General features: G+C 37.9%; 6 protein-coding genes and 1 long non-coding RNA gene across 23 annotated transcripts; 3 read left to right on the forward strand and 4 right to left on the reverse strand.

Annotated features, from left to right (window-relative positions):
* Nucleotides 1-564: 564 nt before the first annotated feature.
* Nucleotides 565-3,983, forward strand: LOC116428374 (uncharacterized). The gene is made up of 6 exons (XM_076372700.1): nucleotides 565-1,386; nucleotides 1,449-1,712; nucleotides 1,789-1,950; nucleotides 2,017-2,974; nucleotides 3,057-3,160; nucleotides 3,234-3,983. Exons 1-6 carry the CDS (start codon nucleotides 1,324-1,326, stop codon nucleotides 3,423-3,425), a joined length of 1,743 nt encoding a protein of 580 aa, XP_076228815.1. The 5' UTR covers nucleotides 565-1,323; the 3' UTR covers nucleotides 3,426-3,983.
* On the reverse strand, nucleotides 3,815-9,383 carry LOC116428372 (uncharacterized). Its single transcript, XM_031979950.2, has 6 exons — nucleotides 9,148-9,383; nucleotides 6,483-6,608; nucleotides 6,145-6,291; nucleotides 5,157-6,078; nucleotides 4,658-5,087; nucleotides 3,815-4,575 (listed from the first exon to the last, which is right to left on the reverse strand). The coding sequence occupies exons 1-6, from the start codon at nucleotides 9,197-9,199 to the stop codon at nucleotides 4,342-4,344; spliced, it is 1,911 nt and encodes a 636-aa protein (XP_031835810.1). The 5' UTR covers nucleotides 9,200-9,383; the 3' UTR covers nucleotides 3,815-4,341.
* LOC116428375 (uncharacterized) lies at nucleotides 7,058-12,706 on the forward strand. 2 transcript variants are annotated; one of them, XR_004235247.2, is made up of 2 exons: nucleotides 7,058-7,354; nucleotides 9,647-12,706. It is a non-coding gene; the product is annotated as an uncharacterized LOC116428375 (long non-coding RNA). The 2 variants fall into 2 exon arrangements; XR_004235246.2 differs by lacking the exon at nucleotides 7,058-7,354 and adding an exon at nucleotides 7,920-8,268.
* On the reverse strand, nucleotides 9,726-13,024 carry LOC143175148 (uncharacterized). Its single transcript, XM_076372697.1, has 6 exons — nucleotides 12,813-13,024; nucleotides 12,337-12,705; nucleotides 12,134-12,211; nucleotides 11,171-12,059; nucleotides 10,673-11,087; nucleotides 9,726-10,587 (listed from the first exon to the last, which is right to left on the reverse strand). Exons 1-6 carry the CDS (start codon nucleotides 12,874-12,876, stop codon nucleotides 10,354-10,356), a joined length of 2,049 nt encoding a protein of 682 aa, XP_076228812.1. The 5' UTR covers nucleotides 12,877-13,024; the 3' UTR covers nucleotides 9,726-10,353.
* Nucleotides 13,025-13,123: 99 nt separating this feature from the next.
* On the reverse strand, nucleotides 13,124-14,927 carry LOC116428373 (glyoxalase domain-containing protein 4). 2 transcript variants are annotated; one of them, XM_031979952.2, is made up of 7 exons: nucleotides 14,757-14,927; nucleotides 14,517-14,681; nucleotides 14,401-14,450; nucleotides 14,061-14,326; nucleotides 13,832-13,987; nucleotides 13,585-13,760; nucleotides 13,124-13,516 (listed from the first exon to the last, which is right to left on the reverse strand). In XM_031979952.2, the coding sequence occupies exons 2-7, from the start codon at nucleotides 14,604-14,606 to the stop codon at nucleotides 13,409-13,411; spliced, it is 846 nt and encodes a 281-aa protein (XP_031835812.1). In that variant the 5' UTR covers nucleotides 14,607-14,681; nucleotides 14,757-14,927; the 3' UTR covers nucleotides 13,124-13,408. The 2 variants fall into 2 exon arrangements, with proteins under 2 accessions (XP_031835812.1, XP_031835813.1); XM_031979953.2 differs by lacking the exon at nucleotides 14,757-14,927 and having other exon boundaries at nucleotides 14,517-14,750.
* A 1,783-nt stretch (nucleotides 14,928-16,710) lies between these two features.
* Nucleotides 16,711-23,264, reverse strand: LOC116428424 (acyl-CoA:lysophosphatidylglycerol acyltransferase 1). 8 transcript variants are annotated; one of them, XM_031980070.2, is made up of 8 exons: nucleotides 22,449-23,195; nucleotides 21,976-22,266; nucleotides 21,630-21,802; nucleotides 21,323-21,540; nucleotides 21,009-21,223; nucleotides 20,642-20,915; nucleotides 20,409-20,560; nucleotides 16,711-20,336 (listed from the first exon to the last, which is right to left on the reverse strand). In XM_031980070.2, the coding sequence occupies exons 3-8, from the start codon at nucleotides 21,650-21,652 to the stop codon at nucleotides 20,100-20,102; spliced, it is 1,119 nt and encodes a 372-aa protein (XP_031835930.1). In that variant the 5' UTR covers nucleotides 21,653-21,802; nucleotides 21,976-22,266; nucleotides 22,449-23,195; the 3' UTR covers nucleotides 16,711-20,099. The 8 variants fall into 8 exon arrangements, with proteins under 8 accessions (XP_031835930.1, XP_031835927.1, XP_031835931.1 ...); XM_031980067.2 differs by lacking the exons at nucleotides 21,630-21,802; nucleotides 21,976-22,266 and having other exon boundaries at nucleotides 22,449-22,970; nucleotides 23,123-23,264; XM_031980071.2 differs by lacking the exon at nucleotides 21,976-22,266.
* Nucleotides 22,132-26,637, forward strand: LOC116428422 (fumarate hydratase, mitochondrial). Of its 8 annotated transcripts, none has more exons than XM_031980055.2 (8): nucleotides 22,132-22,281; nucleotides 23,557-23,727; nucleotides 24,631-24,765; nucleotides 24,857-25,057; nucleotides 25,131-25,413; nucleotides 25,487-25,749; nucleotides 25,828-26,217; nucleotides 26,301-26,637. In XM_031980055.2, exons 2-8 carry the CDS (start codon nucleotides 23,605-23,607, stop codon nucleotides 26,427-26,429), a joined length of 1,524 nt encoding a protein of 507 aa, XP_031835915.2. In that variant the 5' UTR covers nucleotides 22,132-22,281; nucleotides 23,557-23,604; the 3' UTR covers nucleotides 26,430-26,637. The 8 variants fall into 8 exon arrangements, with proteins under 8 accessions (XP_031835915.2, XP_031835919.2, XP_031835921.2 ...); XM_031980059.2 differs by having other exon boundaries at nucleotides 22,132-22,185; XM_031980061.2 differs by having other exon boundaries at nucleotides 22,146-22,163.
* Nucleotides 26,638-26,675: the final 38 nt, after the last annotated feature.

Genomic DNA, 26,675 nt, shown 5'->3' on the forward strand with positions numbered 1-26,675 from the left:
GAGATGAAAAATTCGCAGGTAATTGTTAACTTTATTAGCTTCTACGTGATTCATCGTATCCGAACGAGAGAGAGCGTATTTTTATTAATGTCTCTTCTTTTCCTTTCTCTTTCTCTTTCTCTTTTTTTTTTTTTAATTCTACGTTGTAAAAACGTTGTTCTGTTGGACGTAATATTTGTAATAATATCGATTATATTGATACGTTACGACGAATGAGACACGGGGAGGAACATTTTTTACGCGCGTTTACGTACCCATCGCGTACGTATGTAACTACGTATCTCTACGTAAATTAAGCTTCCGTTTTAATTGCGTTTTGTTGGACGTTCGCATGAAGAAAACAAAAAAAATGAGAAAAAAAAAATACAATGAATAGAACGACACATTCGACGGTAAATGCTGTAAAAGACAAACTCAGGAACGATTGATCGTAATTCGAGCTATGTTAACTATTCAAATTTAGTTAACACGTTCACACCGCTGAAGCGTTCTTTCTTTTTCTTCTTCTTTTTTTTTAGCGATTTCCGATGGCTGTAAAGAAAAGAAACGTTAAGATAAATATCAAAGAGAATAATATTAGGATAATAATCGAAATTGATAAGTGGCCGGCGACGAACGTGTTAACTATATACGAGACCAGATATCTTAACATATCCGTTACAGTTGTTAAGTTTTCCTATACGTAAGACGGAATATAATTTAGGCACGTCTATTATTAATTATCAGTACGTGGTTTAATAGTATACTAATTTCGAAAGCGACTCACGGACACGACCGTCGGAATGGAACCGTCGACGGCAGTCATCACTCGGTATAATATGCATTTCGAATTTCTACGAGCATCAAACAGGGCGCCGAGCGTTACACGCGCCGTCGTTCGCGATTCGAGGGCCCTCCCCTTTTTCTGCACACACAACTGAACGTTCATAAATTTATATTCGAATACTCGTAGCCGAACTAAAAATAAAGAGAAATCGTTATCGTATAAAATCCACGTATTCTGTGTGTAAAAGTATGCGATCATCGTTTCCCACGATTTATGCGAAGCTGCGACAACGCGACATGTGAAAATTCTTCAGTAGTTGCAATAAAATAAAGAAATTTTTATAAATAACCATGTCGTACACGGAGATATAGTTATCATTTCAGCGTCCCGTTCGGCAACGAATATCGGTTACCGACGATCGGTAAACTTGGGAAACAGTTGCTGATTGGCTGATTTCAAACGACCACGTGATTCGAACTGCGTAGAGGACGGTTGAGTCCCGCTTACGAGAAACGAAATTCCTGATACGCTGTTAATTTTTTAATTGTAACATCGGAATGGAAACGTCAATAATCGCGACCTCGAACGTGACCAATTTCCAAGAATGTGTATCGGAGTTGGTACGCATGGAACTTTGAAAATTTCTGGAAGCACTGATCTATTCGTAATTGAAAATTTTCAGGTTTTGAATTCGTTGGACGCCAGAGCGACGGCGATAGCGATACGGTTTGATTTAGAGAAACGTAAAATTCAAGTAGTAGACAATGGTGTAGGAATATCGAAAAAGAAATTGATTGACATTGCGGAGTACAGGTCACGCGTCCTTTGTTGGAATGTGGAGGATATATGTAACGCCAAGAAACAGACGTTAGTAAATATTCGTAGATTGTCTGATGCTGTAATCATTACTTCTAGACATTGCAGTTCATCTAGAACATACACCAAGGCATGTAAATTATTCTGATGAATTTACTGTGAATGAATTTTTTAGTATATAAACTGAAACCTTCTCATATTTGTAGGTATGCAAAGTGGGTTGTTCACCCAAGATAGTGAAAGTTCAAGGAAGACCATCCAGTGGAACTACGGTAACAGTTTATGGATTCCATGAACTAACATTTCACAAGTGGAATGTACCCTTAACGTACCTTATGATAGGAAACATTGCCATAGTTAATCCACAAGTAAATAATCCATTAATTAATCTGTACATTGATCTTATGTAATTCATGTTTACTCACTGTTTCCAGGTATCATTTTCCATTAGAGATGATCAAGAAAGGAGACTTATTATGGCAATCACTAAACCTCATAAACCAATGGACATTTTTAAATTACTGTATTACAAGGAAGTGTCATTCAATAATTTGTGGTATATTAATAATATGAATGACCCTTGTACAAAGTTCCATGCCTTCATTGGTTTTTCTAACAGAAAGTCAAATGCTATACAGTATATTTTTCTCAATAATAGACCTGTGCATTGTCCTTTGATTCGCCAAGTGATTTCAAATGCCTTTATCAATGCATTGAAATTGTTTGTGAAAGCTGGACTGCATCAGATACCAAAGAGGAAAGCTATTTTTATTTTGTTGTTTATTTCATGTACAGAACATATTTTTACATTGGAAAACAGAAAGAAAACTTTGATTTTACCTTCTGTCCGGAATTTACTACTCAGTATTCAGAATGAAATAGAAACTATCTTCCTTAAAGATATCAAGCCCCTTTCTAGTATAAACAGTATTAAATTGGCTAAGAAAACGTTGTTAATTAAAACACCTGTAGTTCCAAAGTTTCAAGACACTACAATTGACAAATCAAATGTAAATATTAAAGATAATAGTTTGCTGGAAGATTGTGAACAAATTAAGACGGTACATGAGATGACAATAAATCAATTACCAGTGAATGAAATAAATAACATTCAATCATTTACACATGAAAAGCTAAGCAGGAATGTAGTTGAAGAAACTTCAGTATTAGCACTTACACAGTGGTCCAATTGGACCTATCATGATGATAAATCACAGAAATTAAAAGAAGCTAATGAACATAATAACTCTGCACTGTTTTATAAGCGCTTTGACTTCTTGCCGAAAAAATTACACAAACTTTTACGTGGTAACACGAAATTAACGAAGACTGATGTTTTGAATGATTGGGGTGGAAGCGATTCTTCGGCTAGATTAAGATCTGGATTAGACAGTAAGTTCTATTAAAATGGTATTCGTTTAATCATTAATTACAATAGTTATTTCTGCGTATTAAAACATCAACAATTTTTTAGTACCAGATATTCTACTCCACCAGGAAACAGATGTACGTCCATGCGAGGCTACTCAGCGATTCCATGAATTTAAACTGAAAAAGGAACTTTTAAAGTTTGTAACCGTAGGTTACTTAATAAAGAATTATTCGATGCGAAGTTTTTCTTTATTCCAATAACAATATTCATCATTTTTAGGTATTGGGTCAGGTGAACAATGAATTAATAGTGGGACTAGCAGTTAAAAATGATACAAAGATGCTGCTATTAATGGACCAACATGCAATTCATGAAAGAATACGATACGAAAATTTACTTAACAGTAAGTACAACTCCTCTATTATTAACATATTCATGATTGACAATATAATAATACATAATAATTTGTAGCATACAAGTCGCAAATGAAGTATCAGTTGCTGTCCACAAAACTAAAAGATTCAATAGCTATACAGTTAACAATAGAAGAGTGCAATGTACTTCTGAAGCATAGACTACAATTAAAAAGATTTGGAATAGGTTTCAATATCATAAATGACAGCACTGTGGTAGTGCACACATTGCCAGAGTGTTTAAAGAAAAATAAATATCATCACGATGAAGTGAAGTTGAAACAGAGTGTACAGAATCTTTTAAATGAAACGATACAAAGTTTGATGAATGACAAATGTCACGAATCACTTAATCTTCCTGTTACCATCCATAATGCACTCGCAATGGAAGCTTGTCATGGTATGTGCGATCTTATAAATAATACAATAAATAAGGTACGCAATTCGTAAAGTGTAAATATTTAAAGTGTATATTATATAGTAGCAAATATTGGTACAACAACAATCTCATTCGCTATCGTCTAATATCAGAGTATTTTAGGAGCTATCAAATTCGGGGATCCGCTGACACTGCAACAATGCAAGTGGCTCTTGATGTTGTTGCAGAAAACAAAAATCCCTACACGGTGCGCTCACGGCCGACCTTCTATAATACCTGTATTAGAGCTCTCGGAACTCGAGAAATGGAATAAAAAAGCTGCACAGGTATACAACGAACATTACTCGTGACACAATTCTTTCTTGTAAAGGGGATTTAAAATTTATGTCAACACGTACGTCGTACATTGCACTAGATTTGATCTTTATACACTTAATCACATAGAAGGACTCGGATCACCTTCACGTTACAGGATAATAAACGTCTAGTATACTATTTATATAGAAGCAATAATTCCACATCTATTTCATTCGAAAGATATCATCTCTACTTAACTGTTGCATGTAACGTGCAACTATAATTGCGATCAATTAAATTAGATGTCAGGGTACCCGGAGACCAAGATGTCTTTCCCGAAGTAGTTGATTCTGCTCACGTAGATCGTGAACTCGACGCCTCCGAGTGCAATCGGACAGGGATTGTTAGGCCGAGTGAAGAAGCACATCGTGTACAGGGCGAATTCCAATTCGGGCGACGTACCAACGAACACTGTACTGACCGGTTGCACTATTCCATTCAGACTCGAGCGTAGCTTAACGACAGCTGCTTTCTGCAATGATCATCAAATTACAATGTAAATCACCTTCCAATTAACTCGCGAATAGTAACTTCAAACATTGTAGACAACTTACGTCGCCCATTTTGGTTTCTTTGATGTACCCAAGGTAATTCAATTTATTCGCAGCTTCCTGTTTGGCATAGTAAATCCAATTGTGCAGTCCAATGATATCCGAGTCGAATTGCTCAGCTAGGAATACCGTTTCGAAGCCAGAGCTAGACGGTTCCCCGTCGATCCGCTTGAACTGGGAGAACCAAATGCGCTTCAGGCTGTCCTTGAACTCGTACTCGTCGTCTGGAATGTATCCCTTGTCAGCCAGGAATTTCATGGTGGACTTGATGATCTCAGTCTCCATAATTTTGTCGATGAGATCCGACTCCTCCCGACGTTCCTCGGAAGTGACGGTCTCCTTCGTCTTAACGTCCAGCTCGTAGTTGTCGTGCAACGCTAGCACCGCTTTGACGGTTGGCAGATCGTAAGCCTCCGCTTGAACCTCCAGTAAACTGAAACAACGACAGTCGAAAACACCGCTGCGACTCAATCTCAATCAACGAGTAACTCTAAATGCATACTGTTCAGGTGCGTCGTCCGTAGTGCTGTCGTCCGTCTTCTGTCCCTGCAGCTTCATCGTGGTATACTTGAACGCGTTGTTGTCCTTCTCCTTCTGGTACAAGCTCTCCGTTAGCCTCTTGATGTCGTCGTTAGACGTTATGAACCCCAACGGATTCGGGTTGTTCTGCGTGGAATCTTGATTCGTGTTCGTAGACTGCGCTTTGTTGCCTTCCGAAGCTAGAGGCGCCACGGTGGCAGGTTCGGCCGCAGGCTGAGCTGCAGGAGCTGCAGGAGCAGGGGCAGGAGCTGCGCCAGGAGCAGGAGCAGCGGCAGGAGCAGCTGCACTCGCGTCGGGAGCCGGAGCCGGTGCACTTCCATTGTTGTAGTAATTATTATAGGTAATCTCGGTGTGCGAGACGGGAGGCACTGCTCCGCTGCTGCTGCTGCTGCTTCCCCTGTTGCCGTAAATTCCTCCCGGTATCAGCCTGTTCACCGCCGCGTTCACGCCGGCGCTGACTCCGGCGAAGACGAACGCTTCCTTGGCCAGCTGCCCGATGCCAGGCTTCGACGCCTGCTGCACGAGGATGGTCTGCTGAGGAACCTGTCCCATGGACGAACCGAAGGCTCCCCCATAAGACGGTTGCCCGAAGGACGACCCATAGGATGGTTGACCGTAGCCTGGGTTGTACCCACCGTAGGACGGTTGCCCGCCGTACGGCGCGTGTCCACCCACGGGAGCATTGTAGTGGCCCGGCGAAGGGTTGTAGCCTTGTCCCACCGAGGGGTTGTAACCCTGCCCCACCGAAGGATTGTACGCGTGACCCCCTGAAGGATTGTACGGGTGACCCGCTGAAGGATTGTACGGCTGACCCGCCGAAGGGTTGTACGGGCTGTTCGACTGAGAGTGGTACGGGTTACCAGCCTGCTGCCGAGGGTATCCACCTGCAAACAAATTGTTGAATACTCCCGCTTCTCTGAGAGGACGCGATGCAGGGAAGAACAAGGTACCCGAAGGAGTGTAGCCCGACTGCACGTTGGAAGCGCTGGCCTTCGCCGAGTGCTCGTTCACGGGAGCGGACGGCTTGGCGGAGTAGCTGGTCCCGGAAGGCTTCTTGTCCGGCACGTTCCATCCTATCTTATCCGGGTGAGAGCCACCTGGACGGAAATCACCATAAGAACGAGAGAGTTCAGTGTGCAGTGTAGACTCGAATGACAGTAGGTGAAATCCAATGCTTGGATTAAATCGATAATCGTGTAGGTGGACTGAAGGCGACTGATTCAGCTGAGCTGCGTCGCGGATTTCAGATTCAAGAGCGCGCCAATTGAGAGATTACAGAAGATTGTACCTTGATTCTGTTGAGGGTAGGTGCGAGTGCTCGGCGTCGACCTTGAACGTGACCCGAAGAGACCCCATGAGCGGGAGGAGCTGCCCGACCTCCGCGACCCCGATGACCTGGCTGCCCCGACGTCCGCTGAACACACAATCACAGTTTACGTGGCGGCGCGACTCATCGTCGAGATTCCTCGAATCGCACGCGCAGCGATTTCGTGTGAACGGAATTACCAGCCGGCGGAGCCAGCGGACCGTGAAACGAATGGTATCGCCGAATACAATCGTTTCCACGGTTACGTATTCGCGCGATAATCAACGGAGATGCGTGCTGCGAAATCCGCCGCGACGGTACTTAGCTGCGGCGTGCACGCCGGACACGGAAACGTGTTCCGTACGAATACGGTCAATTTTTGCGATAAGCGAGCGCGAGCAATTGCGTGTCGGCCCGTTAATGTTTCATAATCCTCTGCCCACTGATCGTTCAGCTCGCCTATCGTTCTATGATTGATCGTGATACGGAGCCCCCAACAATTTAACAATCCGCTAAATCAAATAATGGTATATCATTAACACGACGACCCGATTATTTACATCGGCCGCCTTCGAACGCTGCGCTCCTCGCTGCACTCCGGCGCAGGGGATTCTTGTGCAACGGTACGCGCCGAGCGAGATACGCTTTTCAACGTTCGCGCGCTTCGTTACGCCTCGGCTCGTTTAGATTGTCGGATATAGACGGGCAACGAGTGGCTAGCAGAACCAACAGACTCTGCTAGAAACGTTGCTCGAATAGAAAATACTTGTGCTAACCATTCTATAACGCGATAGATAGGTTCCTAGAAAATGTGTTGCGTGGAACCTGTTATATGTTATTTCCGTCATTCTAAGGTAATTTAGTCTTTTTACCCCTTGCCGTACTATCTACTTTCGCTATTAATTTACTATCAAGAATTTGAAAGAAATGCAACAAAATTGTCCATTCGAAGATAGAATAGTTTGCTTTGATCCGTGGGAGAACATTGGTAGCAGTCCTATGTCGAGTCAGACTCGACATTCTATTTCATTGCAACCTCTACCTGTTTTAATGTTTTCTATATTTATTTGTATCACAATTCTACCACTTAAAGGTAACATTTCAACGACTTCCAAATATTCTTGAATAAATAGAGCGAGTGAGAAACCAAGGACACTTCGGACCGCAAAGGGTTAAATACGCTCAACAAAAATCACGTTATCCAGTACTGTAGTACAATGTTACAAAGTCGCAATGATCTCATCGTGTTCGAGCGAAATCATGCTATAGAAAGGCTACCTATACATCGAAGTTACGCGAACGTTTCGCAGCGTTTGCCCAAAGATTCGACTCAGCTCGAACGCCAAGGATGACACACCATTGCCCACACCGTTTTCCCTTTCCTGTTACTCGGACATGTAATGTAGGCTATCGTAATCATGCGTCATCGCGATTACGGCAATTCAAGGAAATATTCTTATTTACGTGGCCGCGCGGTCCGTTGCATCCGCGGGTTACAGTTGCACGCGGTGTTTATTGTTTACCGCGGCGGTTTATCGCGAGCGAGCGAGCCTCGCTCGATGGCGACGCGTCATCGCGACGATTTCGCCGAGCCGAGCGAAATTACGGTCTTCCAGATTCCACGGAATCGTTTTAAATTCATTAGGAGCTCAATGTCAGCGCCACGGCCGCGACTTTCTAGAAGCGGCGGCGCGGCCACTTCTGCGCGCTCCTCCGGCCCCGTCAAGTGAAGACAAGTGGAACGATCACGCGCGTGTCGGTGTCCCGGGTATGCCAGCAATTTTCTCTCCACTGATCTCGTTACGAACTATTTGATGCAATTCCGAGCTGTAAACCAATTTGTCTCGTGAACGGCGGACCGCTCCGCGCCGATCTCCGACTGCCGAGCGGCCAAAACAATCCGGGGAAATCGAGAGTTCGCGGACCGACCGTTTCGCGACGCGGATCGGTCGTTTGCTAATTAGCCTCTTGATTTCCTTACGAATTTCACTCTTAACGCTAAAACTACCACGGGGGTCGAATCACCCATGATGTCTTCCTCTTGCAATTATTAGAAAGTGTTAAGAAACACTGAAACTACCAGAGGGGTCAAATCACCCATGATGTCTTCTCTTGTAATTATTAGAAAGGTAACGAATGTTTCTCTGAGAAATTATTAAAGAACTTCATCACTACGCAAATTGAATTGTAAATCAGTTAAAGTCTAAACAGATACACTCTTGGAGTTTCTAGAGCGAAATTTTCAAAAGTCAATTGAAGTGCTCGGTAGTTTCAGTGTTAAGTCTCAGAAACTCGATCGCAGCCTTTGAATATAAACATGCATTTCCTCGGTGCACTCAAATATCTAGTTCTATTTTCTGATAACGCAATTCGGTAAGCTCGACAATTGTCAAACGTACGGTTACAAGGGCAACGTTTAAATTCACCGAATTCGGACACACCGTGTTGTCTACCTTATATAAGGACGCCATGATCGACAGGGTCAGCGCGCAGAAACCGCTAGGAAATTAGTCTCCGATTCTAGACGTTCACGCGGACCGACCGTGAGCGACGCACCTGCCGGAGATATCAACGCCAGCAAGGAACGAGCGTCGTTCGAGGAAACGGAAATTCTATTCCGACGCGTGTAACCGGTTCGTTCGCTTACCGAGAACGTACAGGACGAGGACGAGGTGGATCAGAAGCAGCTTGCCACGCATGCTTCTCTTCTTCGGCGCGAGTTCGTTTGTTTTCTTCGTTGCTCGCCGGAGTCTCGTGCGATCCGGCGCGATCTGGGATCTTCGCGATTTCCGACGATGCTAACTGCGCGACGGCTAACCCGTTACTGGAACACGGACGCGCCTGCACACGCTGAACTCGGCCGTCAGTGTTGCAGGGGCTTTCTCCTTGCATCGATCTCCGATGCGATCGTCGGGTGGTAGGGATCCAGCGGAACGATCCGGCAGCGAAATCACGCGCAGTACGGGAGAAACTCGCTACGCAAAATTGTCGATGACGCGCCGGGACCTCACTTTTCTGAGACTGGTTCCTTTTACGTTTCAGGAACACGGATCCATGAATATTTATCTTGCGCTGTTGTTTTTTTATGTTACTATTTTCTGTGGGAGAATCTAGCTTATGTAAGTTATAAATTTTGTCTGTTTCAGGGAAGATTGAATTTTGGATCGCTGAAGCGACGCGCTGCTGGGAACGTTTGAGTTTATGGATCTGTGATTGACAAGAAGCTTTATGTTTGAATATTGTTTATTTTTATTATTTAAGTATCAGTTACATATTGTTCGTTAACTCATTTATTCGTTTATTCTTCGGTAAGACATTGAATGACGTAACAGTCTAGATAGCGTTGATTTTGTGTACGAGTTCTCATGACCTGGCAAGTCAAAACAAACAATTGAAAAAACAGAGTGTGCGGTAATCTGTTAAGGTTTTTGTATACGTCGTTATTTACATTAACCGCCAAAGGGATTTGCCGGTCGTTTCCTGAGCGTGACCCAAATTACCTGTAAACCCCCACCATAAAATTGTAAACCCCTAATCGGACATGTTCCCCATAACTCTAAGCTCAGTTCGCTTTCGTCGGTCAACCGGTTCACAAGTCGCAACTGTTTAAAATATTAATATTAAATAATTCCAAATCTTTGTCGTTACTAATAACAATTTCTAATTTCAATATCTTCTTTTTTCTCGCGTTTATTCAAAACAACGCATACACGCACGCTACACCCATACATATGCACGCACATCCATGAAGTTTACATCAATATTAACCTACACGTCTACACTAGTAAATCATTGTCGCTACTAATAACAATTTCTAACGACAGCGCTACGTTCGACAAGCGTTCACAGTTTCTCAGAATACTGGAAAAGCAAGATCCATCACTTCCTTTCCAAAGTGCGTGAACGAGTGGGTGAATATAACGAACTTCGTTCCGCCAAGTGAAACCGGACACACATCGTTCGGTCTCGCATAGAAGCAGATCGTGTACAAAGACATTTCCAGCTCGGGCATTGTGCCCACGAATATTGTCCTGTTCGTTTGGACGAGTCCGTCCATTTCGAAGTTCAGCGTCAACAAAGAGGCGGTCTGGAAGATAAAAGAAACGCGTTACACGATGAACATTGTGCCTCTGGCGTTGACGATATTATCTAGCGTTTGTTTGGTCGCTTACATTTCCAAGGTTCAGCTTATCTACCCATCCTATATATTTTATACTGTTCGTGGACTCTTTGACCGCGAAGTGCAGCCAGTCTTGAACACCCATGATCGACACGCCGTAGTTCTCGGAGTCGAATATACGCTCGAATCCGCACGTGCTTCCGCCGAACACTGTGAACCAAATACGACGGAGGACGTCTCTTCTCTCGAAATCGTCGGGATCGATGAATCCACGATCCGCTAGCCATTGCATGGCTGACGCCATAACATCTGTATTCAAGTACGTGTCCAACAGGAGATTCTCCTGTTCTCGTAAATCCTTCGTGCGGTTCAGTTTCCTCTGGAAATGATGCTCGTAGCGATCGTATAAAGCGCGCGTTACGTAAATCGTGGGATATTCCAGGAGTTCCGGTTCTATCTTCAATAATCTGTGAAATAATTACAAGCACACCGGACCAGATAGTCTAAACATTAGCGGTGCTGTAAATAATAACTGCGACTCGACGCTTACCGTTGCGTAGCTCTGCCTGTTACGTTGGGAGATGTGCGCTGCTGCAGATTTAATTTTATGTATTTTGATATATCGAGCGATCTGGCGAACAGAGTTTCCGTTATCGTGAAGAGTTCGGCATCGGAAAATCTGTAGAACATTGCGTTGTTAGCAGCGGTAGGATTAATAGTCGAATTCCCTTGATTGCTTGTTGATACGTTAGATTGTGTAGGTAGAGCCGCGTTGCCAATCGTGGGATTTATCGCACTACTCGTGCTAGACGTTCCAGATGGCCTATTATTAATATAATTATTGTAAGTTATGTGAGTTACGGATGGTGAACCGTTGTCCGGTCTACTTTCGACGTGATGAGGATAAGGGTTTATCACTCTTCTCATTACTTCTGCGACGAAGGAGTGTACCGCTGCCTCTTTAACCATTTGTCCTATACCATAGTCTTGTCCTGTTGACATTATCACCGTCTGACTAGGTACAAACGGTTGCGTTGCAGGTTGCGTAAACATGTACGGTTGCTGCGGATAGTAAGTTTGTCCAGGTGAACCGTGAACGGTCCCGGGAGGGTGGAGACCGTGTGAGTTTCCCATTGGCATCGAGCTTGGGTAGGAATTAGGATAAGATGATGATTGCTGAAGCACGTTTTGTTTGAATCCGATTGGAGGAGGTGTGACGCCCGGTGCAACATTTCCCTGCTGAGGTCTCCACGGAGGATATATTGGGACTGGTGCAATGGTACTAAAATGCGGATTACTCCACCCATTGCTTGTTGGACTTGGCGTTACTGATCCCTTGTTATCGAAAGCACGACTTCTCCAAAGGGAATGCGCTGAATCTGAAGAGTGGTCCGTATTAACCGGTGCTGGTGGCGCAGATGGTGTATGAAGATTTGGAGCTGAAGAATAACAACACTTTTACACTTCACAATCGCAATGGTGTAGTCTGTATTTCAAGGTATGTTAAATTTACTTGGTTTTTTAGCTCCACCGCCTTCAGCATTTAAGAAGTCTTGGTTAATGTTTTTAGTTTGCTGCTGTGTTGTCCGGCCTGAAATTGTGAAAGAGTTGGTGCATTCAAAAGGCTTCGTAGTAATAAATGTAAGCAACAATGTAAGGTACTGGATAATATATGAGTAACAGAAGAACCGCTTGACGAGGTTTCTAATTTATTACCTGTGGATAACCCGTAACCAGCTCCATATGATCCGTGATTATTTGTAGTAGGTGATCCGTGATTATTTGTGGTAGGTGATCCGTGATTATTTGTGGTAGGTGATCCGTGATTATTTGTGGTAGGTGATCCGTGATTATTTGTAGTAGGTGATCCGTGATTATTTATAGATGATCCGTGATTACTTGTAGGTAATCTATGATTACTTGTAGGTGAACTGTGACTACTTGTAGATGAACTGTGACTACTTGTAGATGACCTGTGGCTACTTGTAGATGATTTGTGACCACTCCGAGAAAATGTAGTTCCACGAGACGATCCAAACTTTATTTTTGGAAATTTTATTGAAATTCCTTTTGCACTGACATTATCTACAGAAAATAGTATTTTCTTAAATAACAAGTAAAACAATTAGGAAACTCTTATTTTATTAAATAGACATTTCCTTAGTCTATAAAAATTAACTATTGACACTTACCAATAATAAAAAGTACCAGGAGCAAAAGCAAAAACGTTCTAAACTTCATAATTCTTAGAGACATGAAAAACACAGTATCGTCGCATTCAGCAAACTTGCGTTACTAGAATGCACGAGAAAGAATATATATATTTACACTTTCATTTATCACACCATTTTCTTCTTCACAGTTGCATTATTGCGTATAATATTATCTTCACGTTTTCCTTGAAATTATAAATGTATAGGTTCTTACGTGGTAAGGGGTCTGTACCAATGATGACCTCTTACAGATATCACGGTACCCGAGTTTCTAGCAATAAAAATATTACTTCATAATAAATCTTTTATTTTATCTCACGATAACAACTTCCACCAAAGACGACGCAGTTTGTAGAAACTCTAAATGATTACAAAATCGTATGTACAGACTCTATGAAATATTTAACAAGTATTCAGGATTATTATAAATCATTAAAAATCGATATCTTTATCTACCGCATAAACCTCCACCTCTGTATTCAATAATTGTCAAAAATATAAATGATTATTAACACAGCCTTCCAAATTTACGAAAATACTGAAATGTATAATTTGTAAAAGAAATATTTAAGAATTTATTTTTCCTTTGCAATGTATCTGTCTAAAATTTTTTCACTTGGGTAGTCTGGAACTGATAGCTGACGGAATCCTTCATCATCCACAAAACAAATTTCATGGCCATCCTAAAGATCACAATAATGAGGAATGTGTTTTTAAAAATTTTAATAAAAGACACAGTATATGCACTTACCGGATCTGCAAGTATGATCACTCTTACAGAAGCTTTTCCCGGTGTATCCAAAGTGATTAAGTCAGTTAATATTGTATTTCCAGACTCTTTGATCAATTTTTGAATTTCAGGCTGTTGATCATATGGAATGGAGAAAGCTATACGACCATAAGCTTTAGCATGGTCAATTTCAGTGCCTAAATAAATAAATTATTCCATTAATAATAAAATCAACACACATAAAGTGTACATTTTTTAAACAACTTACCTATATCCTCAAATTCTAGTTTAGCCTGATCGTCACTGTATCCTAACAATACAGTTTTGTCCGTTTGGTTAAATACTTTCAATTTCAAAATATCTTTCCAATATTCAATAGTCTTTTGAAGGTCAGAGCTAGACAGAGTTACCTTCTCCACTGGATCTATTAATCAAATGAGTTTCAAAGTAAATATTGCTTAAAATTAAAAAATATTTAATTATGTTTATATCAATACCTTTCTCTTTAGGCTGTGGCTCATCAATAACATAATACTTATATCCACCTGGTGCTTCGAGAATAAATTTTCCATCCTCTTCGCTCATAGGCCATCCATTTGAACGTGCTCTCTCAATTGTTTCCTTAGATCTAATTGTTATACCACGAAAGTCATTACCAACTTCATATTCCTGGATTCCATAGTTGTAAGTTAATTCTATAACAAAATGTGTATCCTCTGGACCATATCCGATCATGGTCTTGCTCCATCGATTTGCATACGGCCTAATTGTGCAATAAAAATTAATTAGAATTCCACAATGTAAAATAAAATATCACGTATAAAGGCAATTACGAACCCGTTGCAGGCAGCATCACAACCTTCAGAGAATTCTTCATGGCGCAACACCTACAAGAAAATACATTCACTGTCATCATATGTCAATGTGAAAAATATCTTATACCTACTACTAACCTTCATTCCAAGAATTTCTCGATAAAATTTCGCCGTCAATTTACGGTTCGGTATTTTAAATACAAAATGCAAAGCACGCCCGCTAATCATTTTAAATATTCCTATTATTGAACCGTCTTCGTTGACAGAGAAGATAAAAGGATCCTTTCGTAGATCGGCCGCAATCTGATACACGCCCAATAGATTACACCACACTTGATCCCAATGAAACTGATTATATACTTTTATGGCATTACTCACCTATAACTATTCCTAGAAAAAAGGCACGTAACTAAACGTTACACTGTCATCAAACCGCTACGCAAAAAATAACCTGTGCTACTCTACCGGCTGCAGGTGATCAGGGGCAATCACGCAAGCGAAGTAGCGGCCGTCAGTTTGGCGGTGATTTCCAAAAGATAAAATGGAGCGTTTCCTTTATCCCTGAAATGAATAGGACAAAGATGACTGACAGTAAGACAAGGACAGAGAATCTCGGCTAAACGCGATAGTCACGCCATCTATGGACCGCTCCTAACACGTTGTAGCCCATTCGGTTGGTAATTCGAAGTGATACCATCAGAGCCGGTTTATTTTTGTGGCGCCACCTATCGGCGACTGTCTGGTACTATTTGGCTCGAAGTTTGAGCGTTCTTGCGACAGATGGCGCCACCAATCCCGAAAAAGGGAGGGATTTTTAAAAATTACTTTTTCTAATAATCAACAGTTTTATTCTGTCGTAAACAATGAACAATTAATCACAACGTTTAGATTTATTTAATAAAGAGAACATGTAATTCTGTTTTGAACTCTGAAAATGAAATACAAGTTCTAAAAGCTCTCGTGGCTTTACATTTTTGCTCTATTACACTTCCATTACTTTGGCTCAAAAGCTCGCAAGCTCTCTCGCTGTGCCTCTCAAACTAAAAAAGCACTCGGTTTTCGAATTTCGGGGCATACAGCTCTCCGAAAATTTAATCGAATGCTCACATGGTCAGTTACAGTGTCGCTCAAATTAAGAAAGCTCTAGATTTCCGAATTTTCAGGTCTATTAGCCCCCTTGAAAAATGGCTCAAAAGCTCACAAGCACTATTTTGCAGTGGGCTCATACTAAAGAAGCTCTCCTATTTACAAGTTTTACATGGATTACCATGCCCGAGGTGGCTCAAAAGCTCGCGAGCTATCTTGTCGCGGGGCTCAAACTAATAAAGCTCTCGATTACTGATTTTTAAGAAAATTTAGCTCCGGTGAAAATGGCTCAAAAGCTCGCGGCTCAAAACTAAAAAGCTCTCTAATACCGATTTTTGGGAATTTTGCTCTCCTAAAATGGCTCAAAAGCACGCGAGCTCTGCTGTCGTGTGCTCAAACTAATAAAGCTCTGATTGCTGATTTTTAGGAAAAGTTAGCTCTGGTGAAAATGGCTCAAAAGTTCGCGGGCTCTCTTCGTCGCGCGCTCAAACTAAAAAAGCTCTCGAATACCGATTTTTGGGGAATTTAGCTCTCCTAAAATGGCTCAAAAGCTCGCAAGCTCTCTTTCAGTGGGGCTCATACTATAAATGCTCTCGGATTTCAAATTCCTAGAATGTCTATTATTCCAATACTTGTTGTAAGGCACACAAGCTACGTCTATGTACTAAGTCCATCTACTGGTCAGAGTTTTATACTAATTGGTTTATAACTTGGGCGCTTTATCCTAGAGGGCGCTGATGGATTTATCTCGTGGCGCCATCTAGCGATGAAATTTACTCTATTAATTGCTTTAATTATTGCTTCGGATACCTTTTCAATACTTTTGGAATAGATAGAGCCATCTCGTGTTATCTTCGTTCTTGTCGCATCTGTATAGATTCCTCCATTTTGTAAATTTAAAATTTGTAAAAAAATGTTAAACATAGTGCAATTCGTAAATACTGTTTAATCTTTTTTCTTCTGATTCTTTTTATTATTTCACTTCATTTAAACCACATAGCATTGTAATGATTCCAGCATCCAGCGGTAAGATGGTACAAATAAGATTAGCGCCTTAAAAAATGCATAGATTTATACATGTCTTCGGTTCATTTAGCGGGTTGCATAGCGGTAGGCGTTACATGTAGAGTCATCTATTCACCGCTAGATGCAGGGCCAGTTTCAGCAACCGCGCTCTGCTACCAGAAATTTGATTTGAAATCGTGTGATCAACTCGAGCATTTACAGAGAAGAATAATTTGGGGTACAGTTTGAAAACAATAATTTTATTAAAGTTCTTGTAAGAAAGGACGATACAAGCGAGTTACATTCTCCTTTAAAGTTTGGAGAACTTACGCTAGGTTGCATTCACATTTATTTTTATACATTGTTCGTGAAAATTATTATGCAGTTGAAGAATATTTATCATCGTTAAATGCACATTTCGCTATGCTAGACAGGACACGTTGAATCGTGTAAACTGCTTTTTGCAATAAAAAAGTGTGAAATCCTAATTATTTTATTTTGAAGCCGATGTAGGTGTTTTTGAGCGGCAGCGTCTCGCGTGAACTTTTAAGAAACAGTGTCACTTCCTTACGGAAAAATTCAATAGATTTTCTAGTTACATGTTTACGTTTATATATATAGACTTGTTTACAGTCCACTGGTATGTGAAAGTAAGACTAAAGCTTCTAATCGCAATTGATACAGCACACGGACGTTGTAAATATCAGTCTGATAAAATTATATAATAAATAATGCGTATCAGTAATACTGTACTTTGTATATGACTTAATAACATGTAATAAAATAAAGACAATTAGCACAATCAACAGGACTTAATTTATTGTTCGACTTTTTTCCCTTCAACTAATAATATATGCTACACTGATATTCGATAACAGTGTGCTGTACAATTAATTGCACTAATGTGACTTACAATGGTAATTAACATGAAACCAAGTGTGTAATAACTACAGAAAATTAATGGATAGATTTTATTGTGAACGATAGAATTATTCCTTTTGATTACATTATTCCATGTTATGGATGATACGAAAGTTCCAATTTTCCATTGTATCATATGCATTTAAATATCTCAAAAATATTGGCCCTTGCAGTGAAGGTTATTTGTTATTATGCAAGCGTTATTATGTTACATGATTTCTTCTCAGTTTACTCTTAGTTGTAAATAAATATTAACGAAACGTGGGCATATTTAATTTATTATCAGCAACAAAGTCATTCTAGGTTTTTTGCTCGATATCTTTAACTGGTTAATTTCGAGCAATACGTAATTATTAGTGTATTTCGAAACAAATTTTATTAATAAACTTATAAATTTCTTATAGTACAAATACCAGTACATTTAGAATCTTGTGTGTTTACTACTTCGAAAATTTGCAACCAAGACTAGAAACATTCTATCGCAGCAATTCAAATTCCCTTAAATACTCCATGAACGAATAGAAACTAAAGAGTAAAAAAATCGTGGTTGTCTTGTTACGAAATATATAGTGTAACTGAGATAAAAATTGTTTTGATTTAAACATTCTTCGTATCAGGAGATTAAGCTCTATCTGTAGATACACACACGCGCACACACACACACACATCCATACACTCGCGCGTGAACGTATACATACACGCACACACACGTATAGAGAGACATGTGAATGCGTGATGTTTTTCTTCCAACTTCTGCGTTAAATGCAAAGAAATGCACAAAATTATTCATACGTTGCAACGGTACAATATTCTTGTATGTAAATATACAAAGTTTCCGTGTCTCGGTATGATAAAGTATTTTGAAGGAAATTAATATTCTTAAAAGGCGAATGATAGATACAGCTATTATTATTCAATAAGACTAAAATGTTGGTCTCATTGAAATTGTTGTACATTTATACTCTCTCTTCATTTGTAAAGTTCCAATTCGTCATTGGGACAGATACAATTATATAAAATTGTTTTATCATGATATATAATATAATAACCATAGAAAAGATCTAATTGCTATGTGTATTATACGACAGCAAATATTCATTTTTATGCGCTTCAACTACTTTTATTCCATCGAATAAATCAGTCTAGAAATTGCTTTCGATTTGGGCTATACACTTTTACTTTGTAATGTCCAATTAGGCAGCATAGAGGATATGCCATTCAATGCTTGTTACATTTTTATATGATATTCTCCTTTTTTTTTAAGCAATATAATCTGATCGTTTGAAAAAAAAAATGAATTTAGTAGAAGCAAGTTGAACGATGAAGATTGCGTTAAGAGATTTGCTAATGAATATATACAATTAACAGTGAGGTTTTGTCCGTAGGAACAAGGCACAGCTGTTTTCCTTCACTGAACAGCATCATTATTGGTTGAGATTTAGCAATAAAGTATACACCTTACTTACTTCGACAGACCTTACAAGACGTAATTTTTATTTTTGCCAAGTTTTCTGAACATTTTGTTATCAACTTTCACATCTACTTCATAGAATTACGAACTTATATAAATTTTCTAATATGCGATTTAAAAAATTATTTTTGTATGATTGACTTCGCATTGAAAAATATCTTCCTCTTTTTTTTCTATCGAGTATCACAAATAAATGGATATTTCTTTAAATAGTATTTAAATATTATTCGTCATTGCCACTTTTACACAAGAGCAACAACAGTTTGCTATTATTATCCTTCCAATTCCACTTCATAAAATATTTTGTGATTCTACTTAAGATATCATCGTATTACAAAAACACACATACAGAATACTGTGAAAATCCCATTGAAATGCTGCCAAGTCCTCCAGACACATAGTCAAATGTAGACGTATTTTCACTCTTTGTTGTAAATGGAATATAAAAAATGATAACGTCCATATATAGATACATCGCGTTTAAAACTATCGCATAAACTGGTAGCGTTAAATTAACAAATGTTAAATCATTTAACTTGTATAAGTATGAACATTAATGTTACTAATTATACTCTTTACAATTAATTTCTTTATAAAAAAAAAAAGGTTGAATCCATCTCTATGTTATAAAACTGTTGAAGTATTAATGTTTCAAAATTTTCCATCGGAATAATTTTCACTTATTATTCGTTTGTACAAAATGCATTTATCATTGTACTTCTGATAATTTCATATTATTAATGTCTTTCACCGAAGACACTTTATAATTATACGATAAATGTTATATTACAAATCCATTGTCATGAAGGATTCCATATGTCTCACAGTATAAATTAAAATCAATATTCTGAAGAATGACTAACTATAACAAAGATGTACATAACTGTGCAAGAATTGTCCATAAGGAACTTTGTTATTTAAATAAAAATATTGTTATTCCAACATTAAAGTTCTTTACATCCCATGACATAAATATGGAAATCTGTATAATTTGTGTAATTAATATAACAAACATTGTGATTAAATAATTCTGTATAGCAATAAAGACGGTGGTTGTAATTAACTATCTATGATATATCTAGTTATAAACATTCACTTGGAATTGACAATTCATACACTCGTTAGTTTTATTAGTCAACATTAAGAGTTGCATTTAAGGCAGGAATATCTTTTACTTTACTACATCGTAATTTCACTCATGTTTGAACGTAATCCTTTTTTCTGTAGAATAAAACGCTTTACCAGAAGCAAGAGAGCATATATGTAAACAAATTGTAATGAATATAACTAGATGTTATAAAAAATAAATGAAGGACTAGGAATCTTAATGGATCCTGTTGGATCTTGGAACCTTCATTGGGTGATGCTTGTGTACCAACAAATGTTCCATACTTATAAAAGTTATCCAAAAGTGCTTCTTTTTCAACCCACCTATCATACAACCATTTCGATAATAATTCTGGTTCCCGAGGAACCTAAAAGATGATGATGCACTAAAGTACTGCACTGTTAAACAGAAAAAAAAGCAATAAAGTATCGAAACTTACCACTGAACTAGGAAAGACTCTATAAAACAGTACTGTTTCACACGGTGGTCTAGAACCAGTTATAATTGTAGGTAAATCGATCGGTTTACCTTGAGGATATGCTATTGTTATATCAAGAACCCAATTGATTTCAGGTTTTGCTACTGTCATACCTGTATGACAAATATTTAATCGTAACTTAATAACACATAATGTAATACTGTTTCAAATGTATAATTTGTAAAATTATTTACTTGCTCTATTATCTAATTGTTGATTTGATCTATTATTATTCTGTGATGGACCAAGTGTATCAAATATAGTCCACAATGCTCCAAAACGTGGCAGAGTTACATTTTCCAGAATAGGAAGATTATTTTTCTTAGCATATTTTTGCGAGGTCTCCCTCCTTTTGCATAAAAAACCGCCCTCTGGAAACAGAACCATCCATTCTCTATTAAGTGGAATGTACGATTCCTTCAAGTGTTTCTCTAATTGCTTTAAGCTTTCTTCTCTCTTCTTACGACCCTGATAAACATTAGAACAAAAATGTGTTCATTAAACATAATAATTTATATAATACATTATGCTGTTAATAAATTAATAAAATTAGAAACTTACAGACACTATAAAGAAGTCATGATGTAAAATAGAAACTATTCCAAAGTTTGTAAATTTAAAAACTCTGTCCATAATCCACATCAGATTAGGTAATACATTTGGTTTCGCATTAAATGTTGTCATTAGTATAGGAACATCACCGGTACTTTGATGATTCGCTATTACTAACGTCCTTTCGCTAATAATTTTTTGTATATCATCACCTTGTTCTATTACTGTCAATGAAAATACCAATTACCAATATTAATACTTATACCATAATGAATGTATCCTTCAATTGCTTGTGTATTATATAAAAATATATAAATACTTACTGTCGTAGCCTGCAGACCAAGTCCACATGGATACCATTGCTAATAGCCAATGAAAAAATAGCCCTTCGATCCGCCAGTATACTTGAGGCTGATAGACTTTGACAGGGAACAATAGTGTCATCCATACTACATATGTTGGTATACAGTAAACATTGTTTAATATCACAAAGCCAATTCGAGCAATACATTTTATAAAAGTCAATACTTTACTGATTACCCTGTAAGACATAAAGTACTTTAATCTTTTCGCATACGATAACAATATTAACTTATGATATATATATCAATATAAAGAATTCGTAAGTACTTCTTAATATTCGGTAGAGTCATATTTCAGTATATACCATAAAGGATACGAATAAACTAATGAATTTTATGCTTTATAGTGTAATAATGCTAATTTACAATCAATAAACGCAAGACTTTCATTGTACACAAAAAAACGGATAGCAATATATCTTTGGTCTTAACCCTGTAACACTTTAAGTAAACATGTTCTTAGTTACAAATATGTACATTGAAGAAATGATGCTTAAAAATGAAAATACACCGGTCCAAATGTTATAATAGAGTAATTTTCATACACAATAAAATCTTCATTAAAAAGTACGTTTAACGTTGCTTAAAAACATTTTACTAAAAATACTTCATACTTGAACAGCAATAAATACAACCGAACGTCGCAAATAATGTAAATAAAACATTAAACTGTCATTGGCATTTCTAATTTATGAGAGAAAAAGTGACCATCATTCAGGTCACTTTAACTGTCGACTCATTTTGAACCGACATTATCAGTTTAAACCAGTGATAGAATCGCTAGCACACGTTCGAGAAAAATGTAAAAAGCACGACAGATTAAAGTAAAGCGAAAGCGAGTGAAGATAAAGAATGGGCCCAGCTCTTTCAAAATATTGCGTTCACGAAACGTGCGAAAACCGGCTCTGAAACAATTTTAGGTTAAGAATAAAAAAACAAAATTGCATATTGTTGTATAGGATGTGAAACATACGCTTGTCGTAAAACGTCTCGAGGACACGTAGACGGATTTTTGTGGTGCGTCGATAGAAGAAGCGGAAAAAGGTTTCGCGACACGCGTCCCAATGGAGAACGCAGATCGACTTACCTTGCGAAAGTAGAAGAGGAGGAAGAATCAGTCATTTTCGAAAAACACCGCTCGTGACGCGAATTCTATTAATTTTCATCCACGTTTTTTCAAGCATAGCATTCAGCCGGTGCACAAATTACATAATAAGGATCATTAGATCGGATGACACACAAGATCCGCGTGCTGTTTACATGAGACTCAAGTCCTAATAACAGTTTCGACGTTGCAAAATTTTAATCGACCTGTCGTGCGGACTTATCGTTGAGTAATAGCTTGCAATATTGCCGATTTCAATTCGTATATCGCAACCAAGATAAAGCCATGCTGTTAATCAATTTATTGGCTCGTTGATCATTCCCACGACATTTTTTTTTTTCAAAAATACACCATAGTTCCGTTCGAACCGCTGTACACAAAATCACCACAGCGAATGTAACGCAAATAGAATGGCGACGAAACTTATATTGGATTGTTTAAAATATTGCAATCGATCTTAACGACCTTCGCCGTATAATGCATTCGTAGACTTCCCGCTACAAACTAGAAAAGAATGAAAATTAGAGAGAGGAAGTGGTTTCGTGTTCAAGACACTTCCGAAATTCTATGTTTTTCGAAAATTAACACAGGCTTCCATTAAGAAGATTCGAATGTTTTAACGTGAAAATTTACGCGTTTTCTACTGTACTTTGTACCGAGAAAATACTGGAAACTATTGATAACTAAACTCCGTGTGTTTATGCGCGTATAGAGCTCGAGGAACTAATTTATTTAACAACTGAAACAACGGTTCATTTTTCTACTAAAAGCTTCATTGAAATTCAATTGAAGCACGAGTTTGAATAAATTATAATAAACACGCTTATTTTATGTTCGCTGCGAGAGAGTAGAATATTTTATTTACTCGCAGTTGAATATTATATTATTAATTGAAATTAGTTAATAAAAAACTAGAACCAATCGTAAACGCCCGTTTTCGCGCGCATGGTGTCGCTGTTTGATTTGCAAACTAAATGTGGTAATTTTGGCAGTTTCGTTCACATTCGCAGGTTTCTATCTAACGACCGTGTGTTTCGTGAATGATTTTCAAGTTGCTCACCTGCTCACCCAAATTAATTTCGTTTTTCAGTATTTCGAGCGATTCTTGAGAGAAATCGACATTTAAGAAACAGTTACAATGACGTTGAATTTGTTAAGATGTTCCTTCGTTAGTCGTGGACTAAGGGAATTCGGGGAATCATCGGGATTTTTAACATTAAGGCTGTCACTAAGCACATCGGCGATTTCCAAAAGCAGTAAGGTAGAAATATTCTCGTGTAAAATCAGTGTTATTAGTTTAACGTGTTAATTATAACTTCGGGATGTTCCGTTGATAATAATTATGTTCATTTACCATGGTGTTCATCTTCAGAATTTAATTATTCATGACTTTTAAAGTGGTTCGTGAACTGCTTTTACATAAGCGTTTAGAAATCCAATCCTAAAATAGTTTTCGAAAGATTATCACAAAAACCAAGTGTATCACTCACAATCAATTTGATCTACATATGTACGTTCAAAATGTCATTCCATAATTGACGATAAAACAATTGAATACATTTGATGTTTAATCATTAATCCGTCGTCTGAAAGATTGGGAAACATTTTATAAATGGAATTAGTAACTTCTGATACGAAACTTTAGTAAAAACTACAATGGTATGCGGCAACTTTTTTTTAAAGATTTCTCATTAATATTTATAAAATCACTCTTATCGTTACATGTTCAGTTAAATTAGATTCGTTTAAGAATATTTTCCGTCTCTGTAACCGATTAACTATTTACGATTGTAGACTAAAAAAAAAAATTTTACAACACTGCTTTACATGATTATGATAATCTCTCCATTAATTTGTGTAATTCTACATACATTATTTCATTCAACTTTTCCTTGAAAAATGTCAAACATGCTGATTACTTAAAATGTTGTTTGTGTATGTGAATACATATATTATCTTTGTATACACATAGTTCTGATTAACTGGCTTCACTTGACTGACCTTCAATTTCCCCTATTCAGACTACTTTAACATCCATTGTGAAACTACAGTTGCTCGGTTGTGTTATATAATTTATCCTTTTATTATGGTATTATATAGTGTTCTATTTTTTTTCCAAATTTAATTTCTTTTGATTTAATGAGAGTTTGGTTTATAATTGCAGGATGGAGGTAAAGAATATCGTGTTGAGAGAGATACTTTTGGTGAGTTGAGGGTACCCAGTGACAAATATTATGGAGCACAAACTATGCGATCAGTAATGAATTTTCCCATTGGTGATACATTTGAACGCATGCCTGTAAGAAAACATAATAAATTTATTTAACTTAAACCGTTTGTTGTACCATATGTTTCCATTCATTCTTGTCTATTGCATTACGATTGTCCAGTATGGTGTCATTGTGGCAATGGGTATATTGAAAAAAGCAGCAGCAGAAGTAAATAAGGAATTTGGAATGGATAAGAAGATAGCAGATGCTATTAGCAAAGCTGCTGATGATGTTATTTGTGGTAAACTCTATAATGATCATTTTCCATTGGTGATTTGGCAAACAGGTTCTGGTACGCAAACTAATATGAATACCAATGAGGTATTTATTTAGTACACATTACTTAGAAATTCCCGCAAACAATATCGTTAACTAATTTTCAATTTTAATTTAGGTAATTTCGAATCGTGCAATTGAAATACTAGGTGGTCAACTTGGATCGAAAAATCCTGTTCATCCGAATGATCATGTAAATAAATCTCAAAGTAGCAATGACACCTTTCCAACTGCAATGCATATAGCAGTTGCTTTGGAAATTAATAAGGTGCTTCTTCCTGGAATGCAGTGTTTGTGCGAAGCTTTACAGGCAAAAGCACAAGCATGGAAAGATATTATAAAAATTGGTAGGACTCATACTCAGGATGCTGTGCCATTAACATTAGGTCAAGAATTTTCAGGTAGATATTAGAATCAATAAATGTAAAGTAGATAACAAGATCATAATTTAACACAAAGAGTTGTAATATTCAGGATATGCAATGCAGATGAATAATGGTATTGCAAGGGTAAAAAGTACTCTTCCCAGATTGTATGAATTAGCGCTTGGTGGTACTGCAGTAGGTACTGGACTGAACACACCAAAGGGTTTTGCAGAAAAAGCAGCAGCAAAAATTGCAGAACTTACGTGTTTACCATTTGTGAGTGCTCCAAATAAATTTGAAGCTTTGGCAGCACATGATGCTATGGTAGAAGTGTCTGGTGCGCTTAATACCGTTGCAGTATCGCTTATGAAGGTACATGTCGATAATATTGATATGTAAAACAATATTCGATAATAGAAATTTAAAAGTTGTTACACATTTTCTACTTAGATAGCCAATGATATTCGATTCTTGGGAAGTGGACCACGTTGTGGTTTAGGGGAGTTATCTCTTCCTGAAAATGAACCAGGAAGTTCAATTATGCCTGGTAAAGTAAATCCGACACAGTGCGAAGCATTGACAATGGTTTGTTGTCAAGTAATGGGAAATCATGTTGCAACAACGGTTGCTGGAAGTAACGGTCACTTTGAGCTTAATGTATTTAAACCAGTCATAGTTGCAAATACACTGAGGTCTGCAAGGCTTCTGGGTGATGCGTGCGCTACGTTTACAAAGAATTGTGTTGCGGGCATCAAACCAAATAATGACAAGATTAATAAACTTCTTAATGAAAGTTTAATGCTTGTCACAGCATTAAATCCGCACATTGGTTATGATAAAGTAATTTACATTCATTTTTTCAAGTTTCTTAATGTAATATAATTTTTTGTCTTAATGTACAATAAAATGCATATTATTTTTAGGCTGCTGCAATTGCAAAGCAAGCTCACAAAGAGAATCTGACACTAAAGGAATCAGCATTGAAAAATGGTGTGACTGAAGAACAATTTAACAACTGGGTTAAACCCGAAAATATGATTGGTCCAAAATAAATTATTTAATAGAACAATATGAAACGTTAGAATCCGATTTTTTAAGAAATACTTTTATTGTATAAATTATTTGTTTAAGTAAACGTCAATGAATTTGTTATTGTATATTTGAGATATCTTTAGTATCTGTTTATTATATAAGATAAACAAATACGTATTTGTTAACTTGTACAATTTATAAGTATACAATATTGAAAATTTCGAAAAAGTAATATTTTTTCTTGGAATACTATTGTATCCTTGTAC

This window comes from Nomia melanderi, chromosome 12, assembly GCF_051020985.1.
Source record: "Nomia melanderi isolate GNS246 chromosome 12, iyNomMela1, whole genome shotgun sequence".
Classification (NCBI taxonomy): domain Eukaryota; kingdom Metazoa; phylum Arthropoda; class Insecta; order Hymenoptera; family Halictidae; genus Nomia; species Nomia melanderi.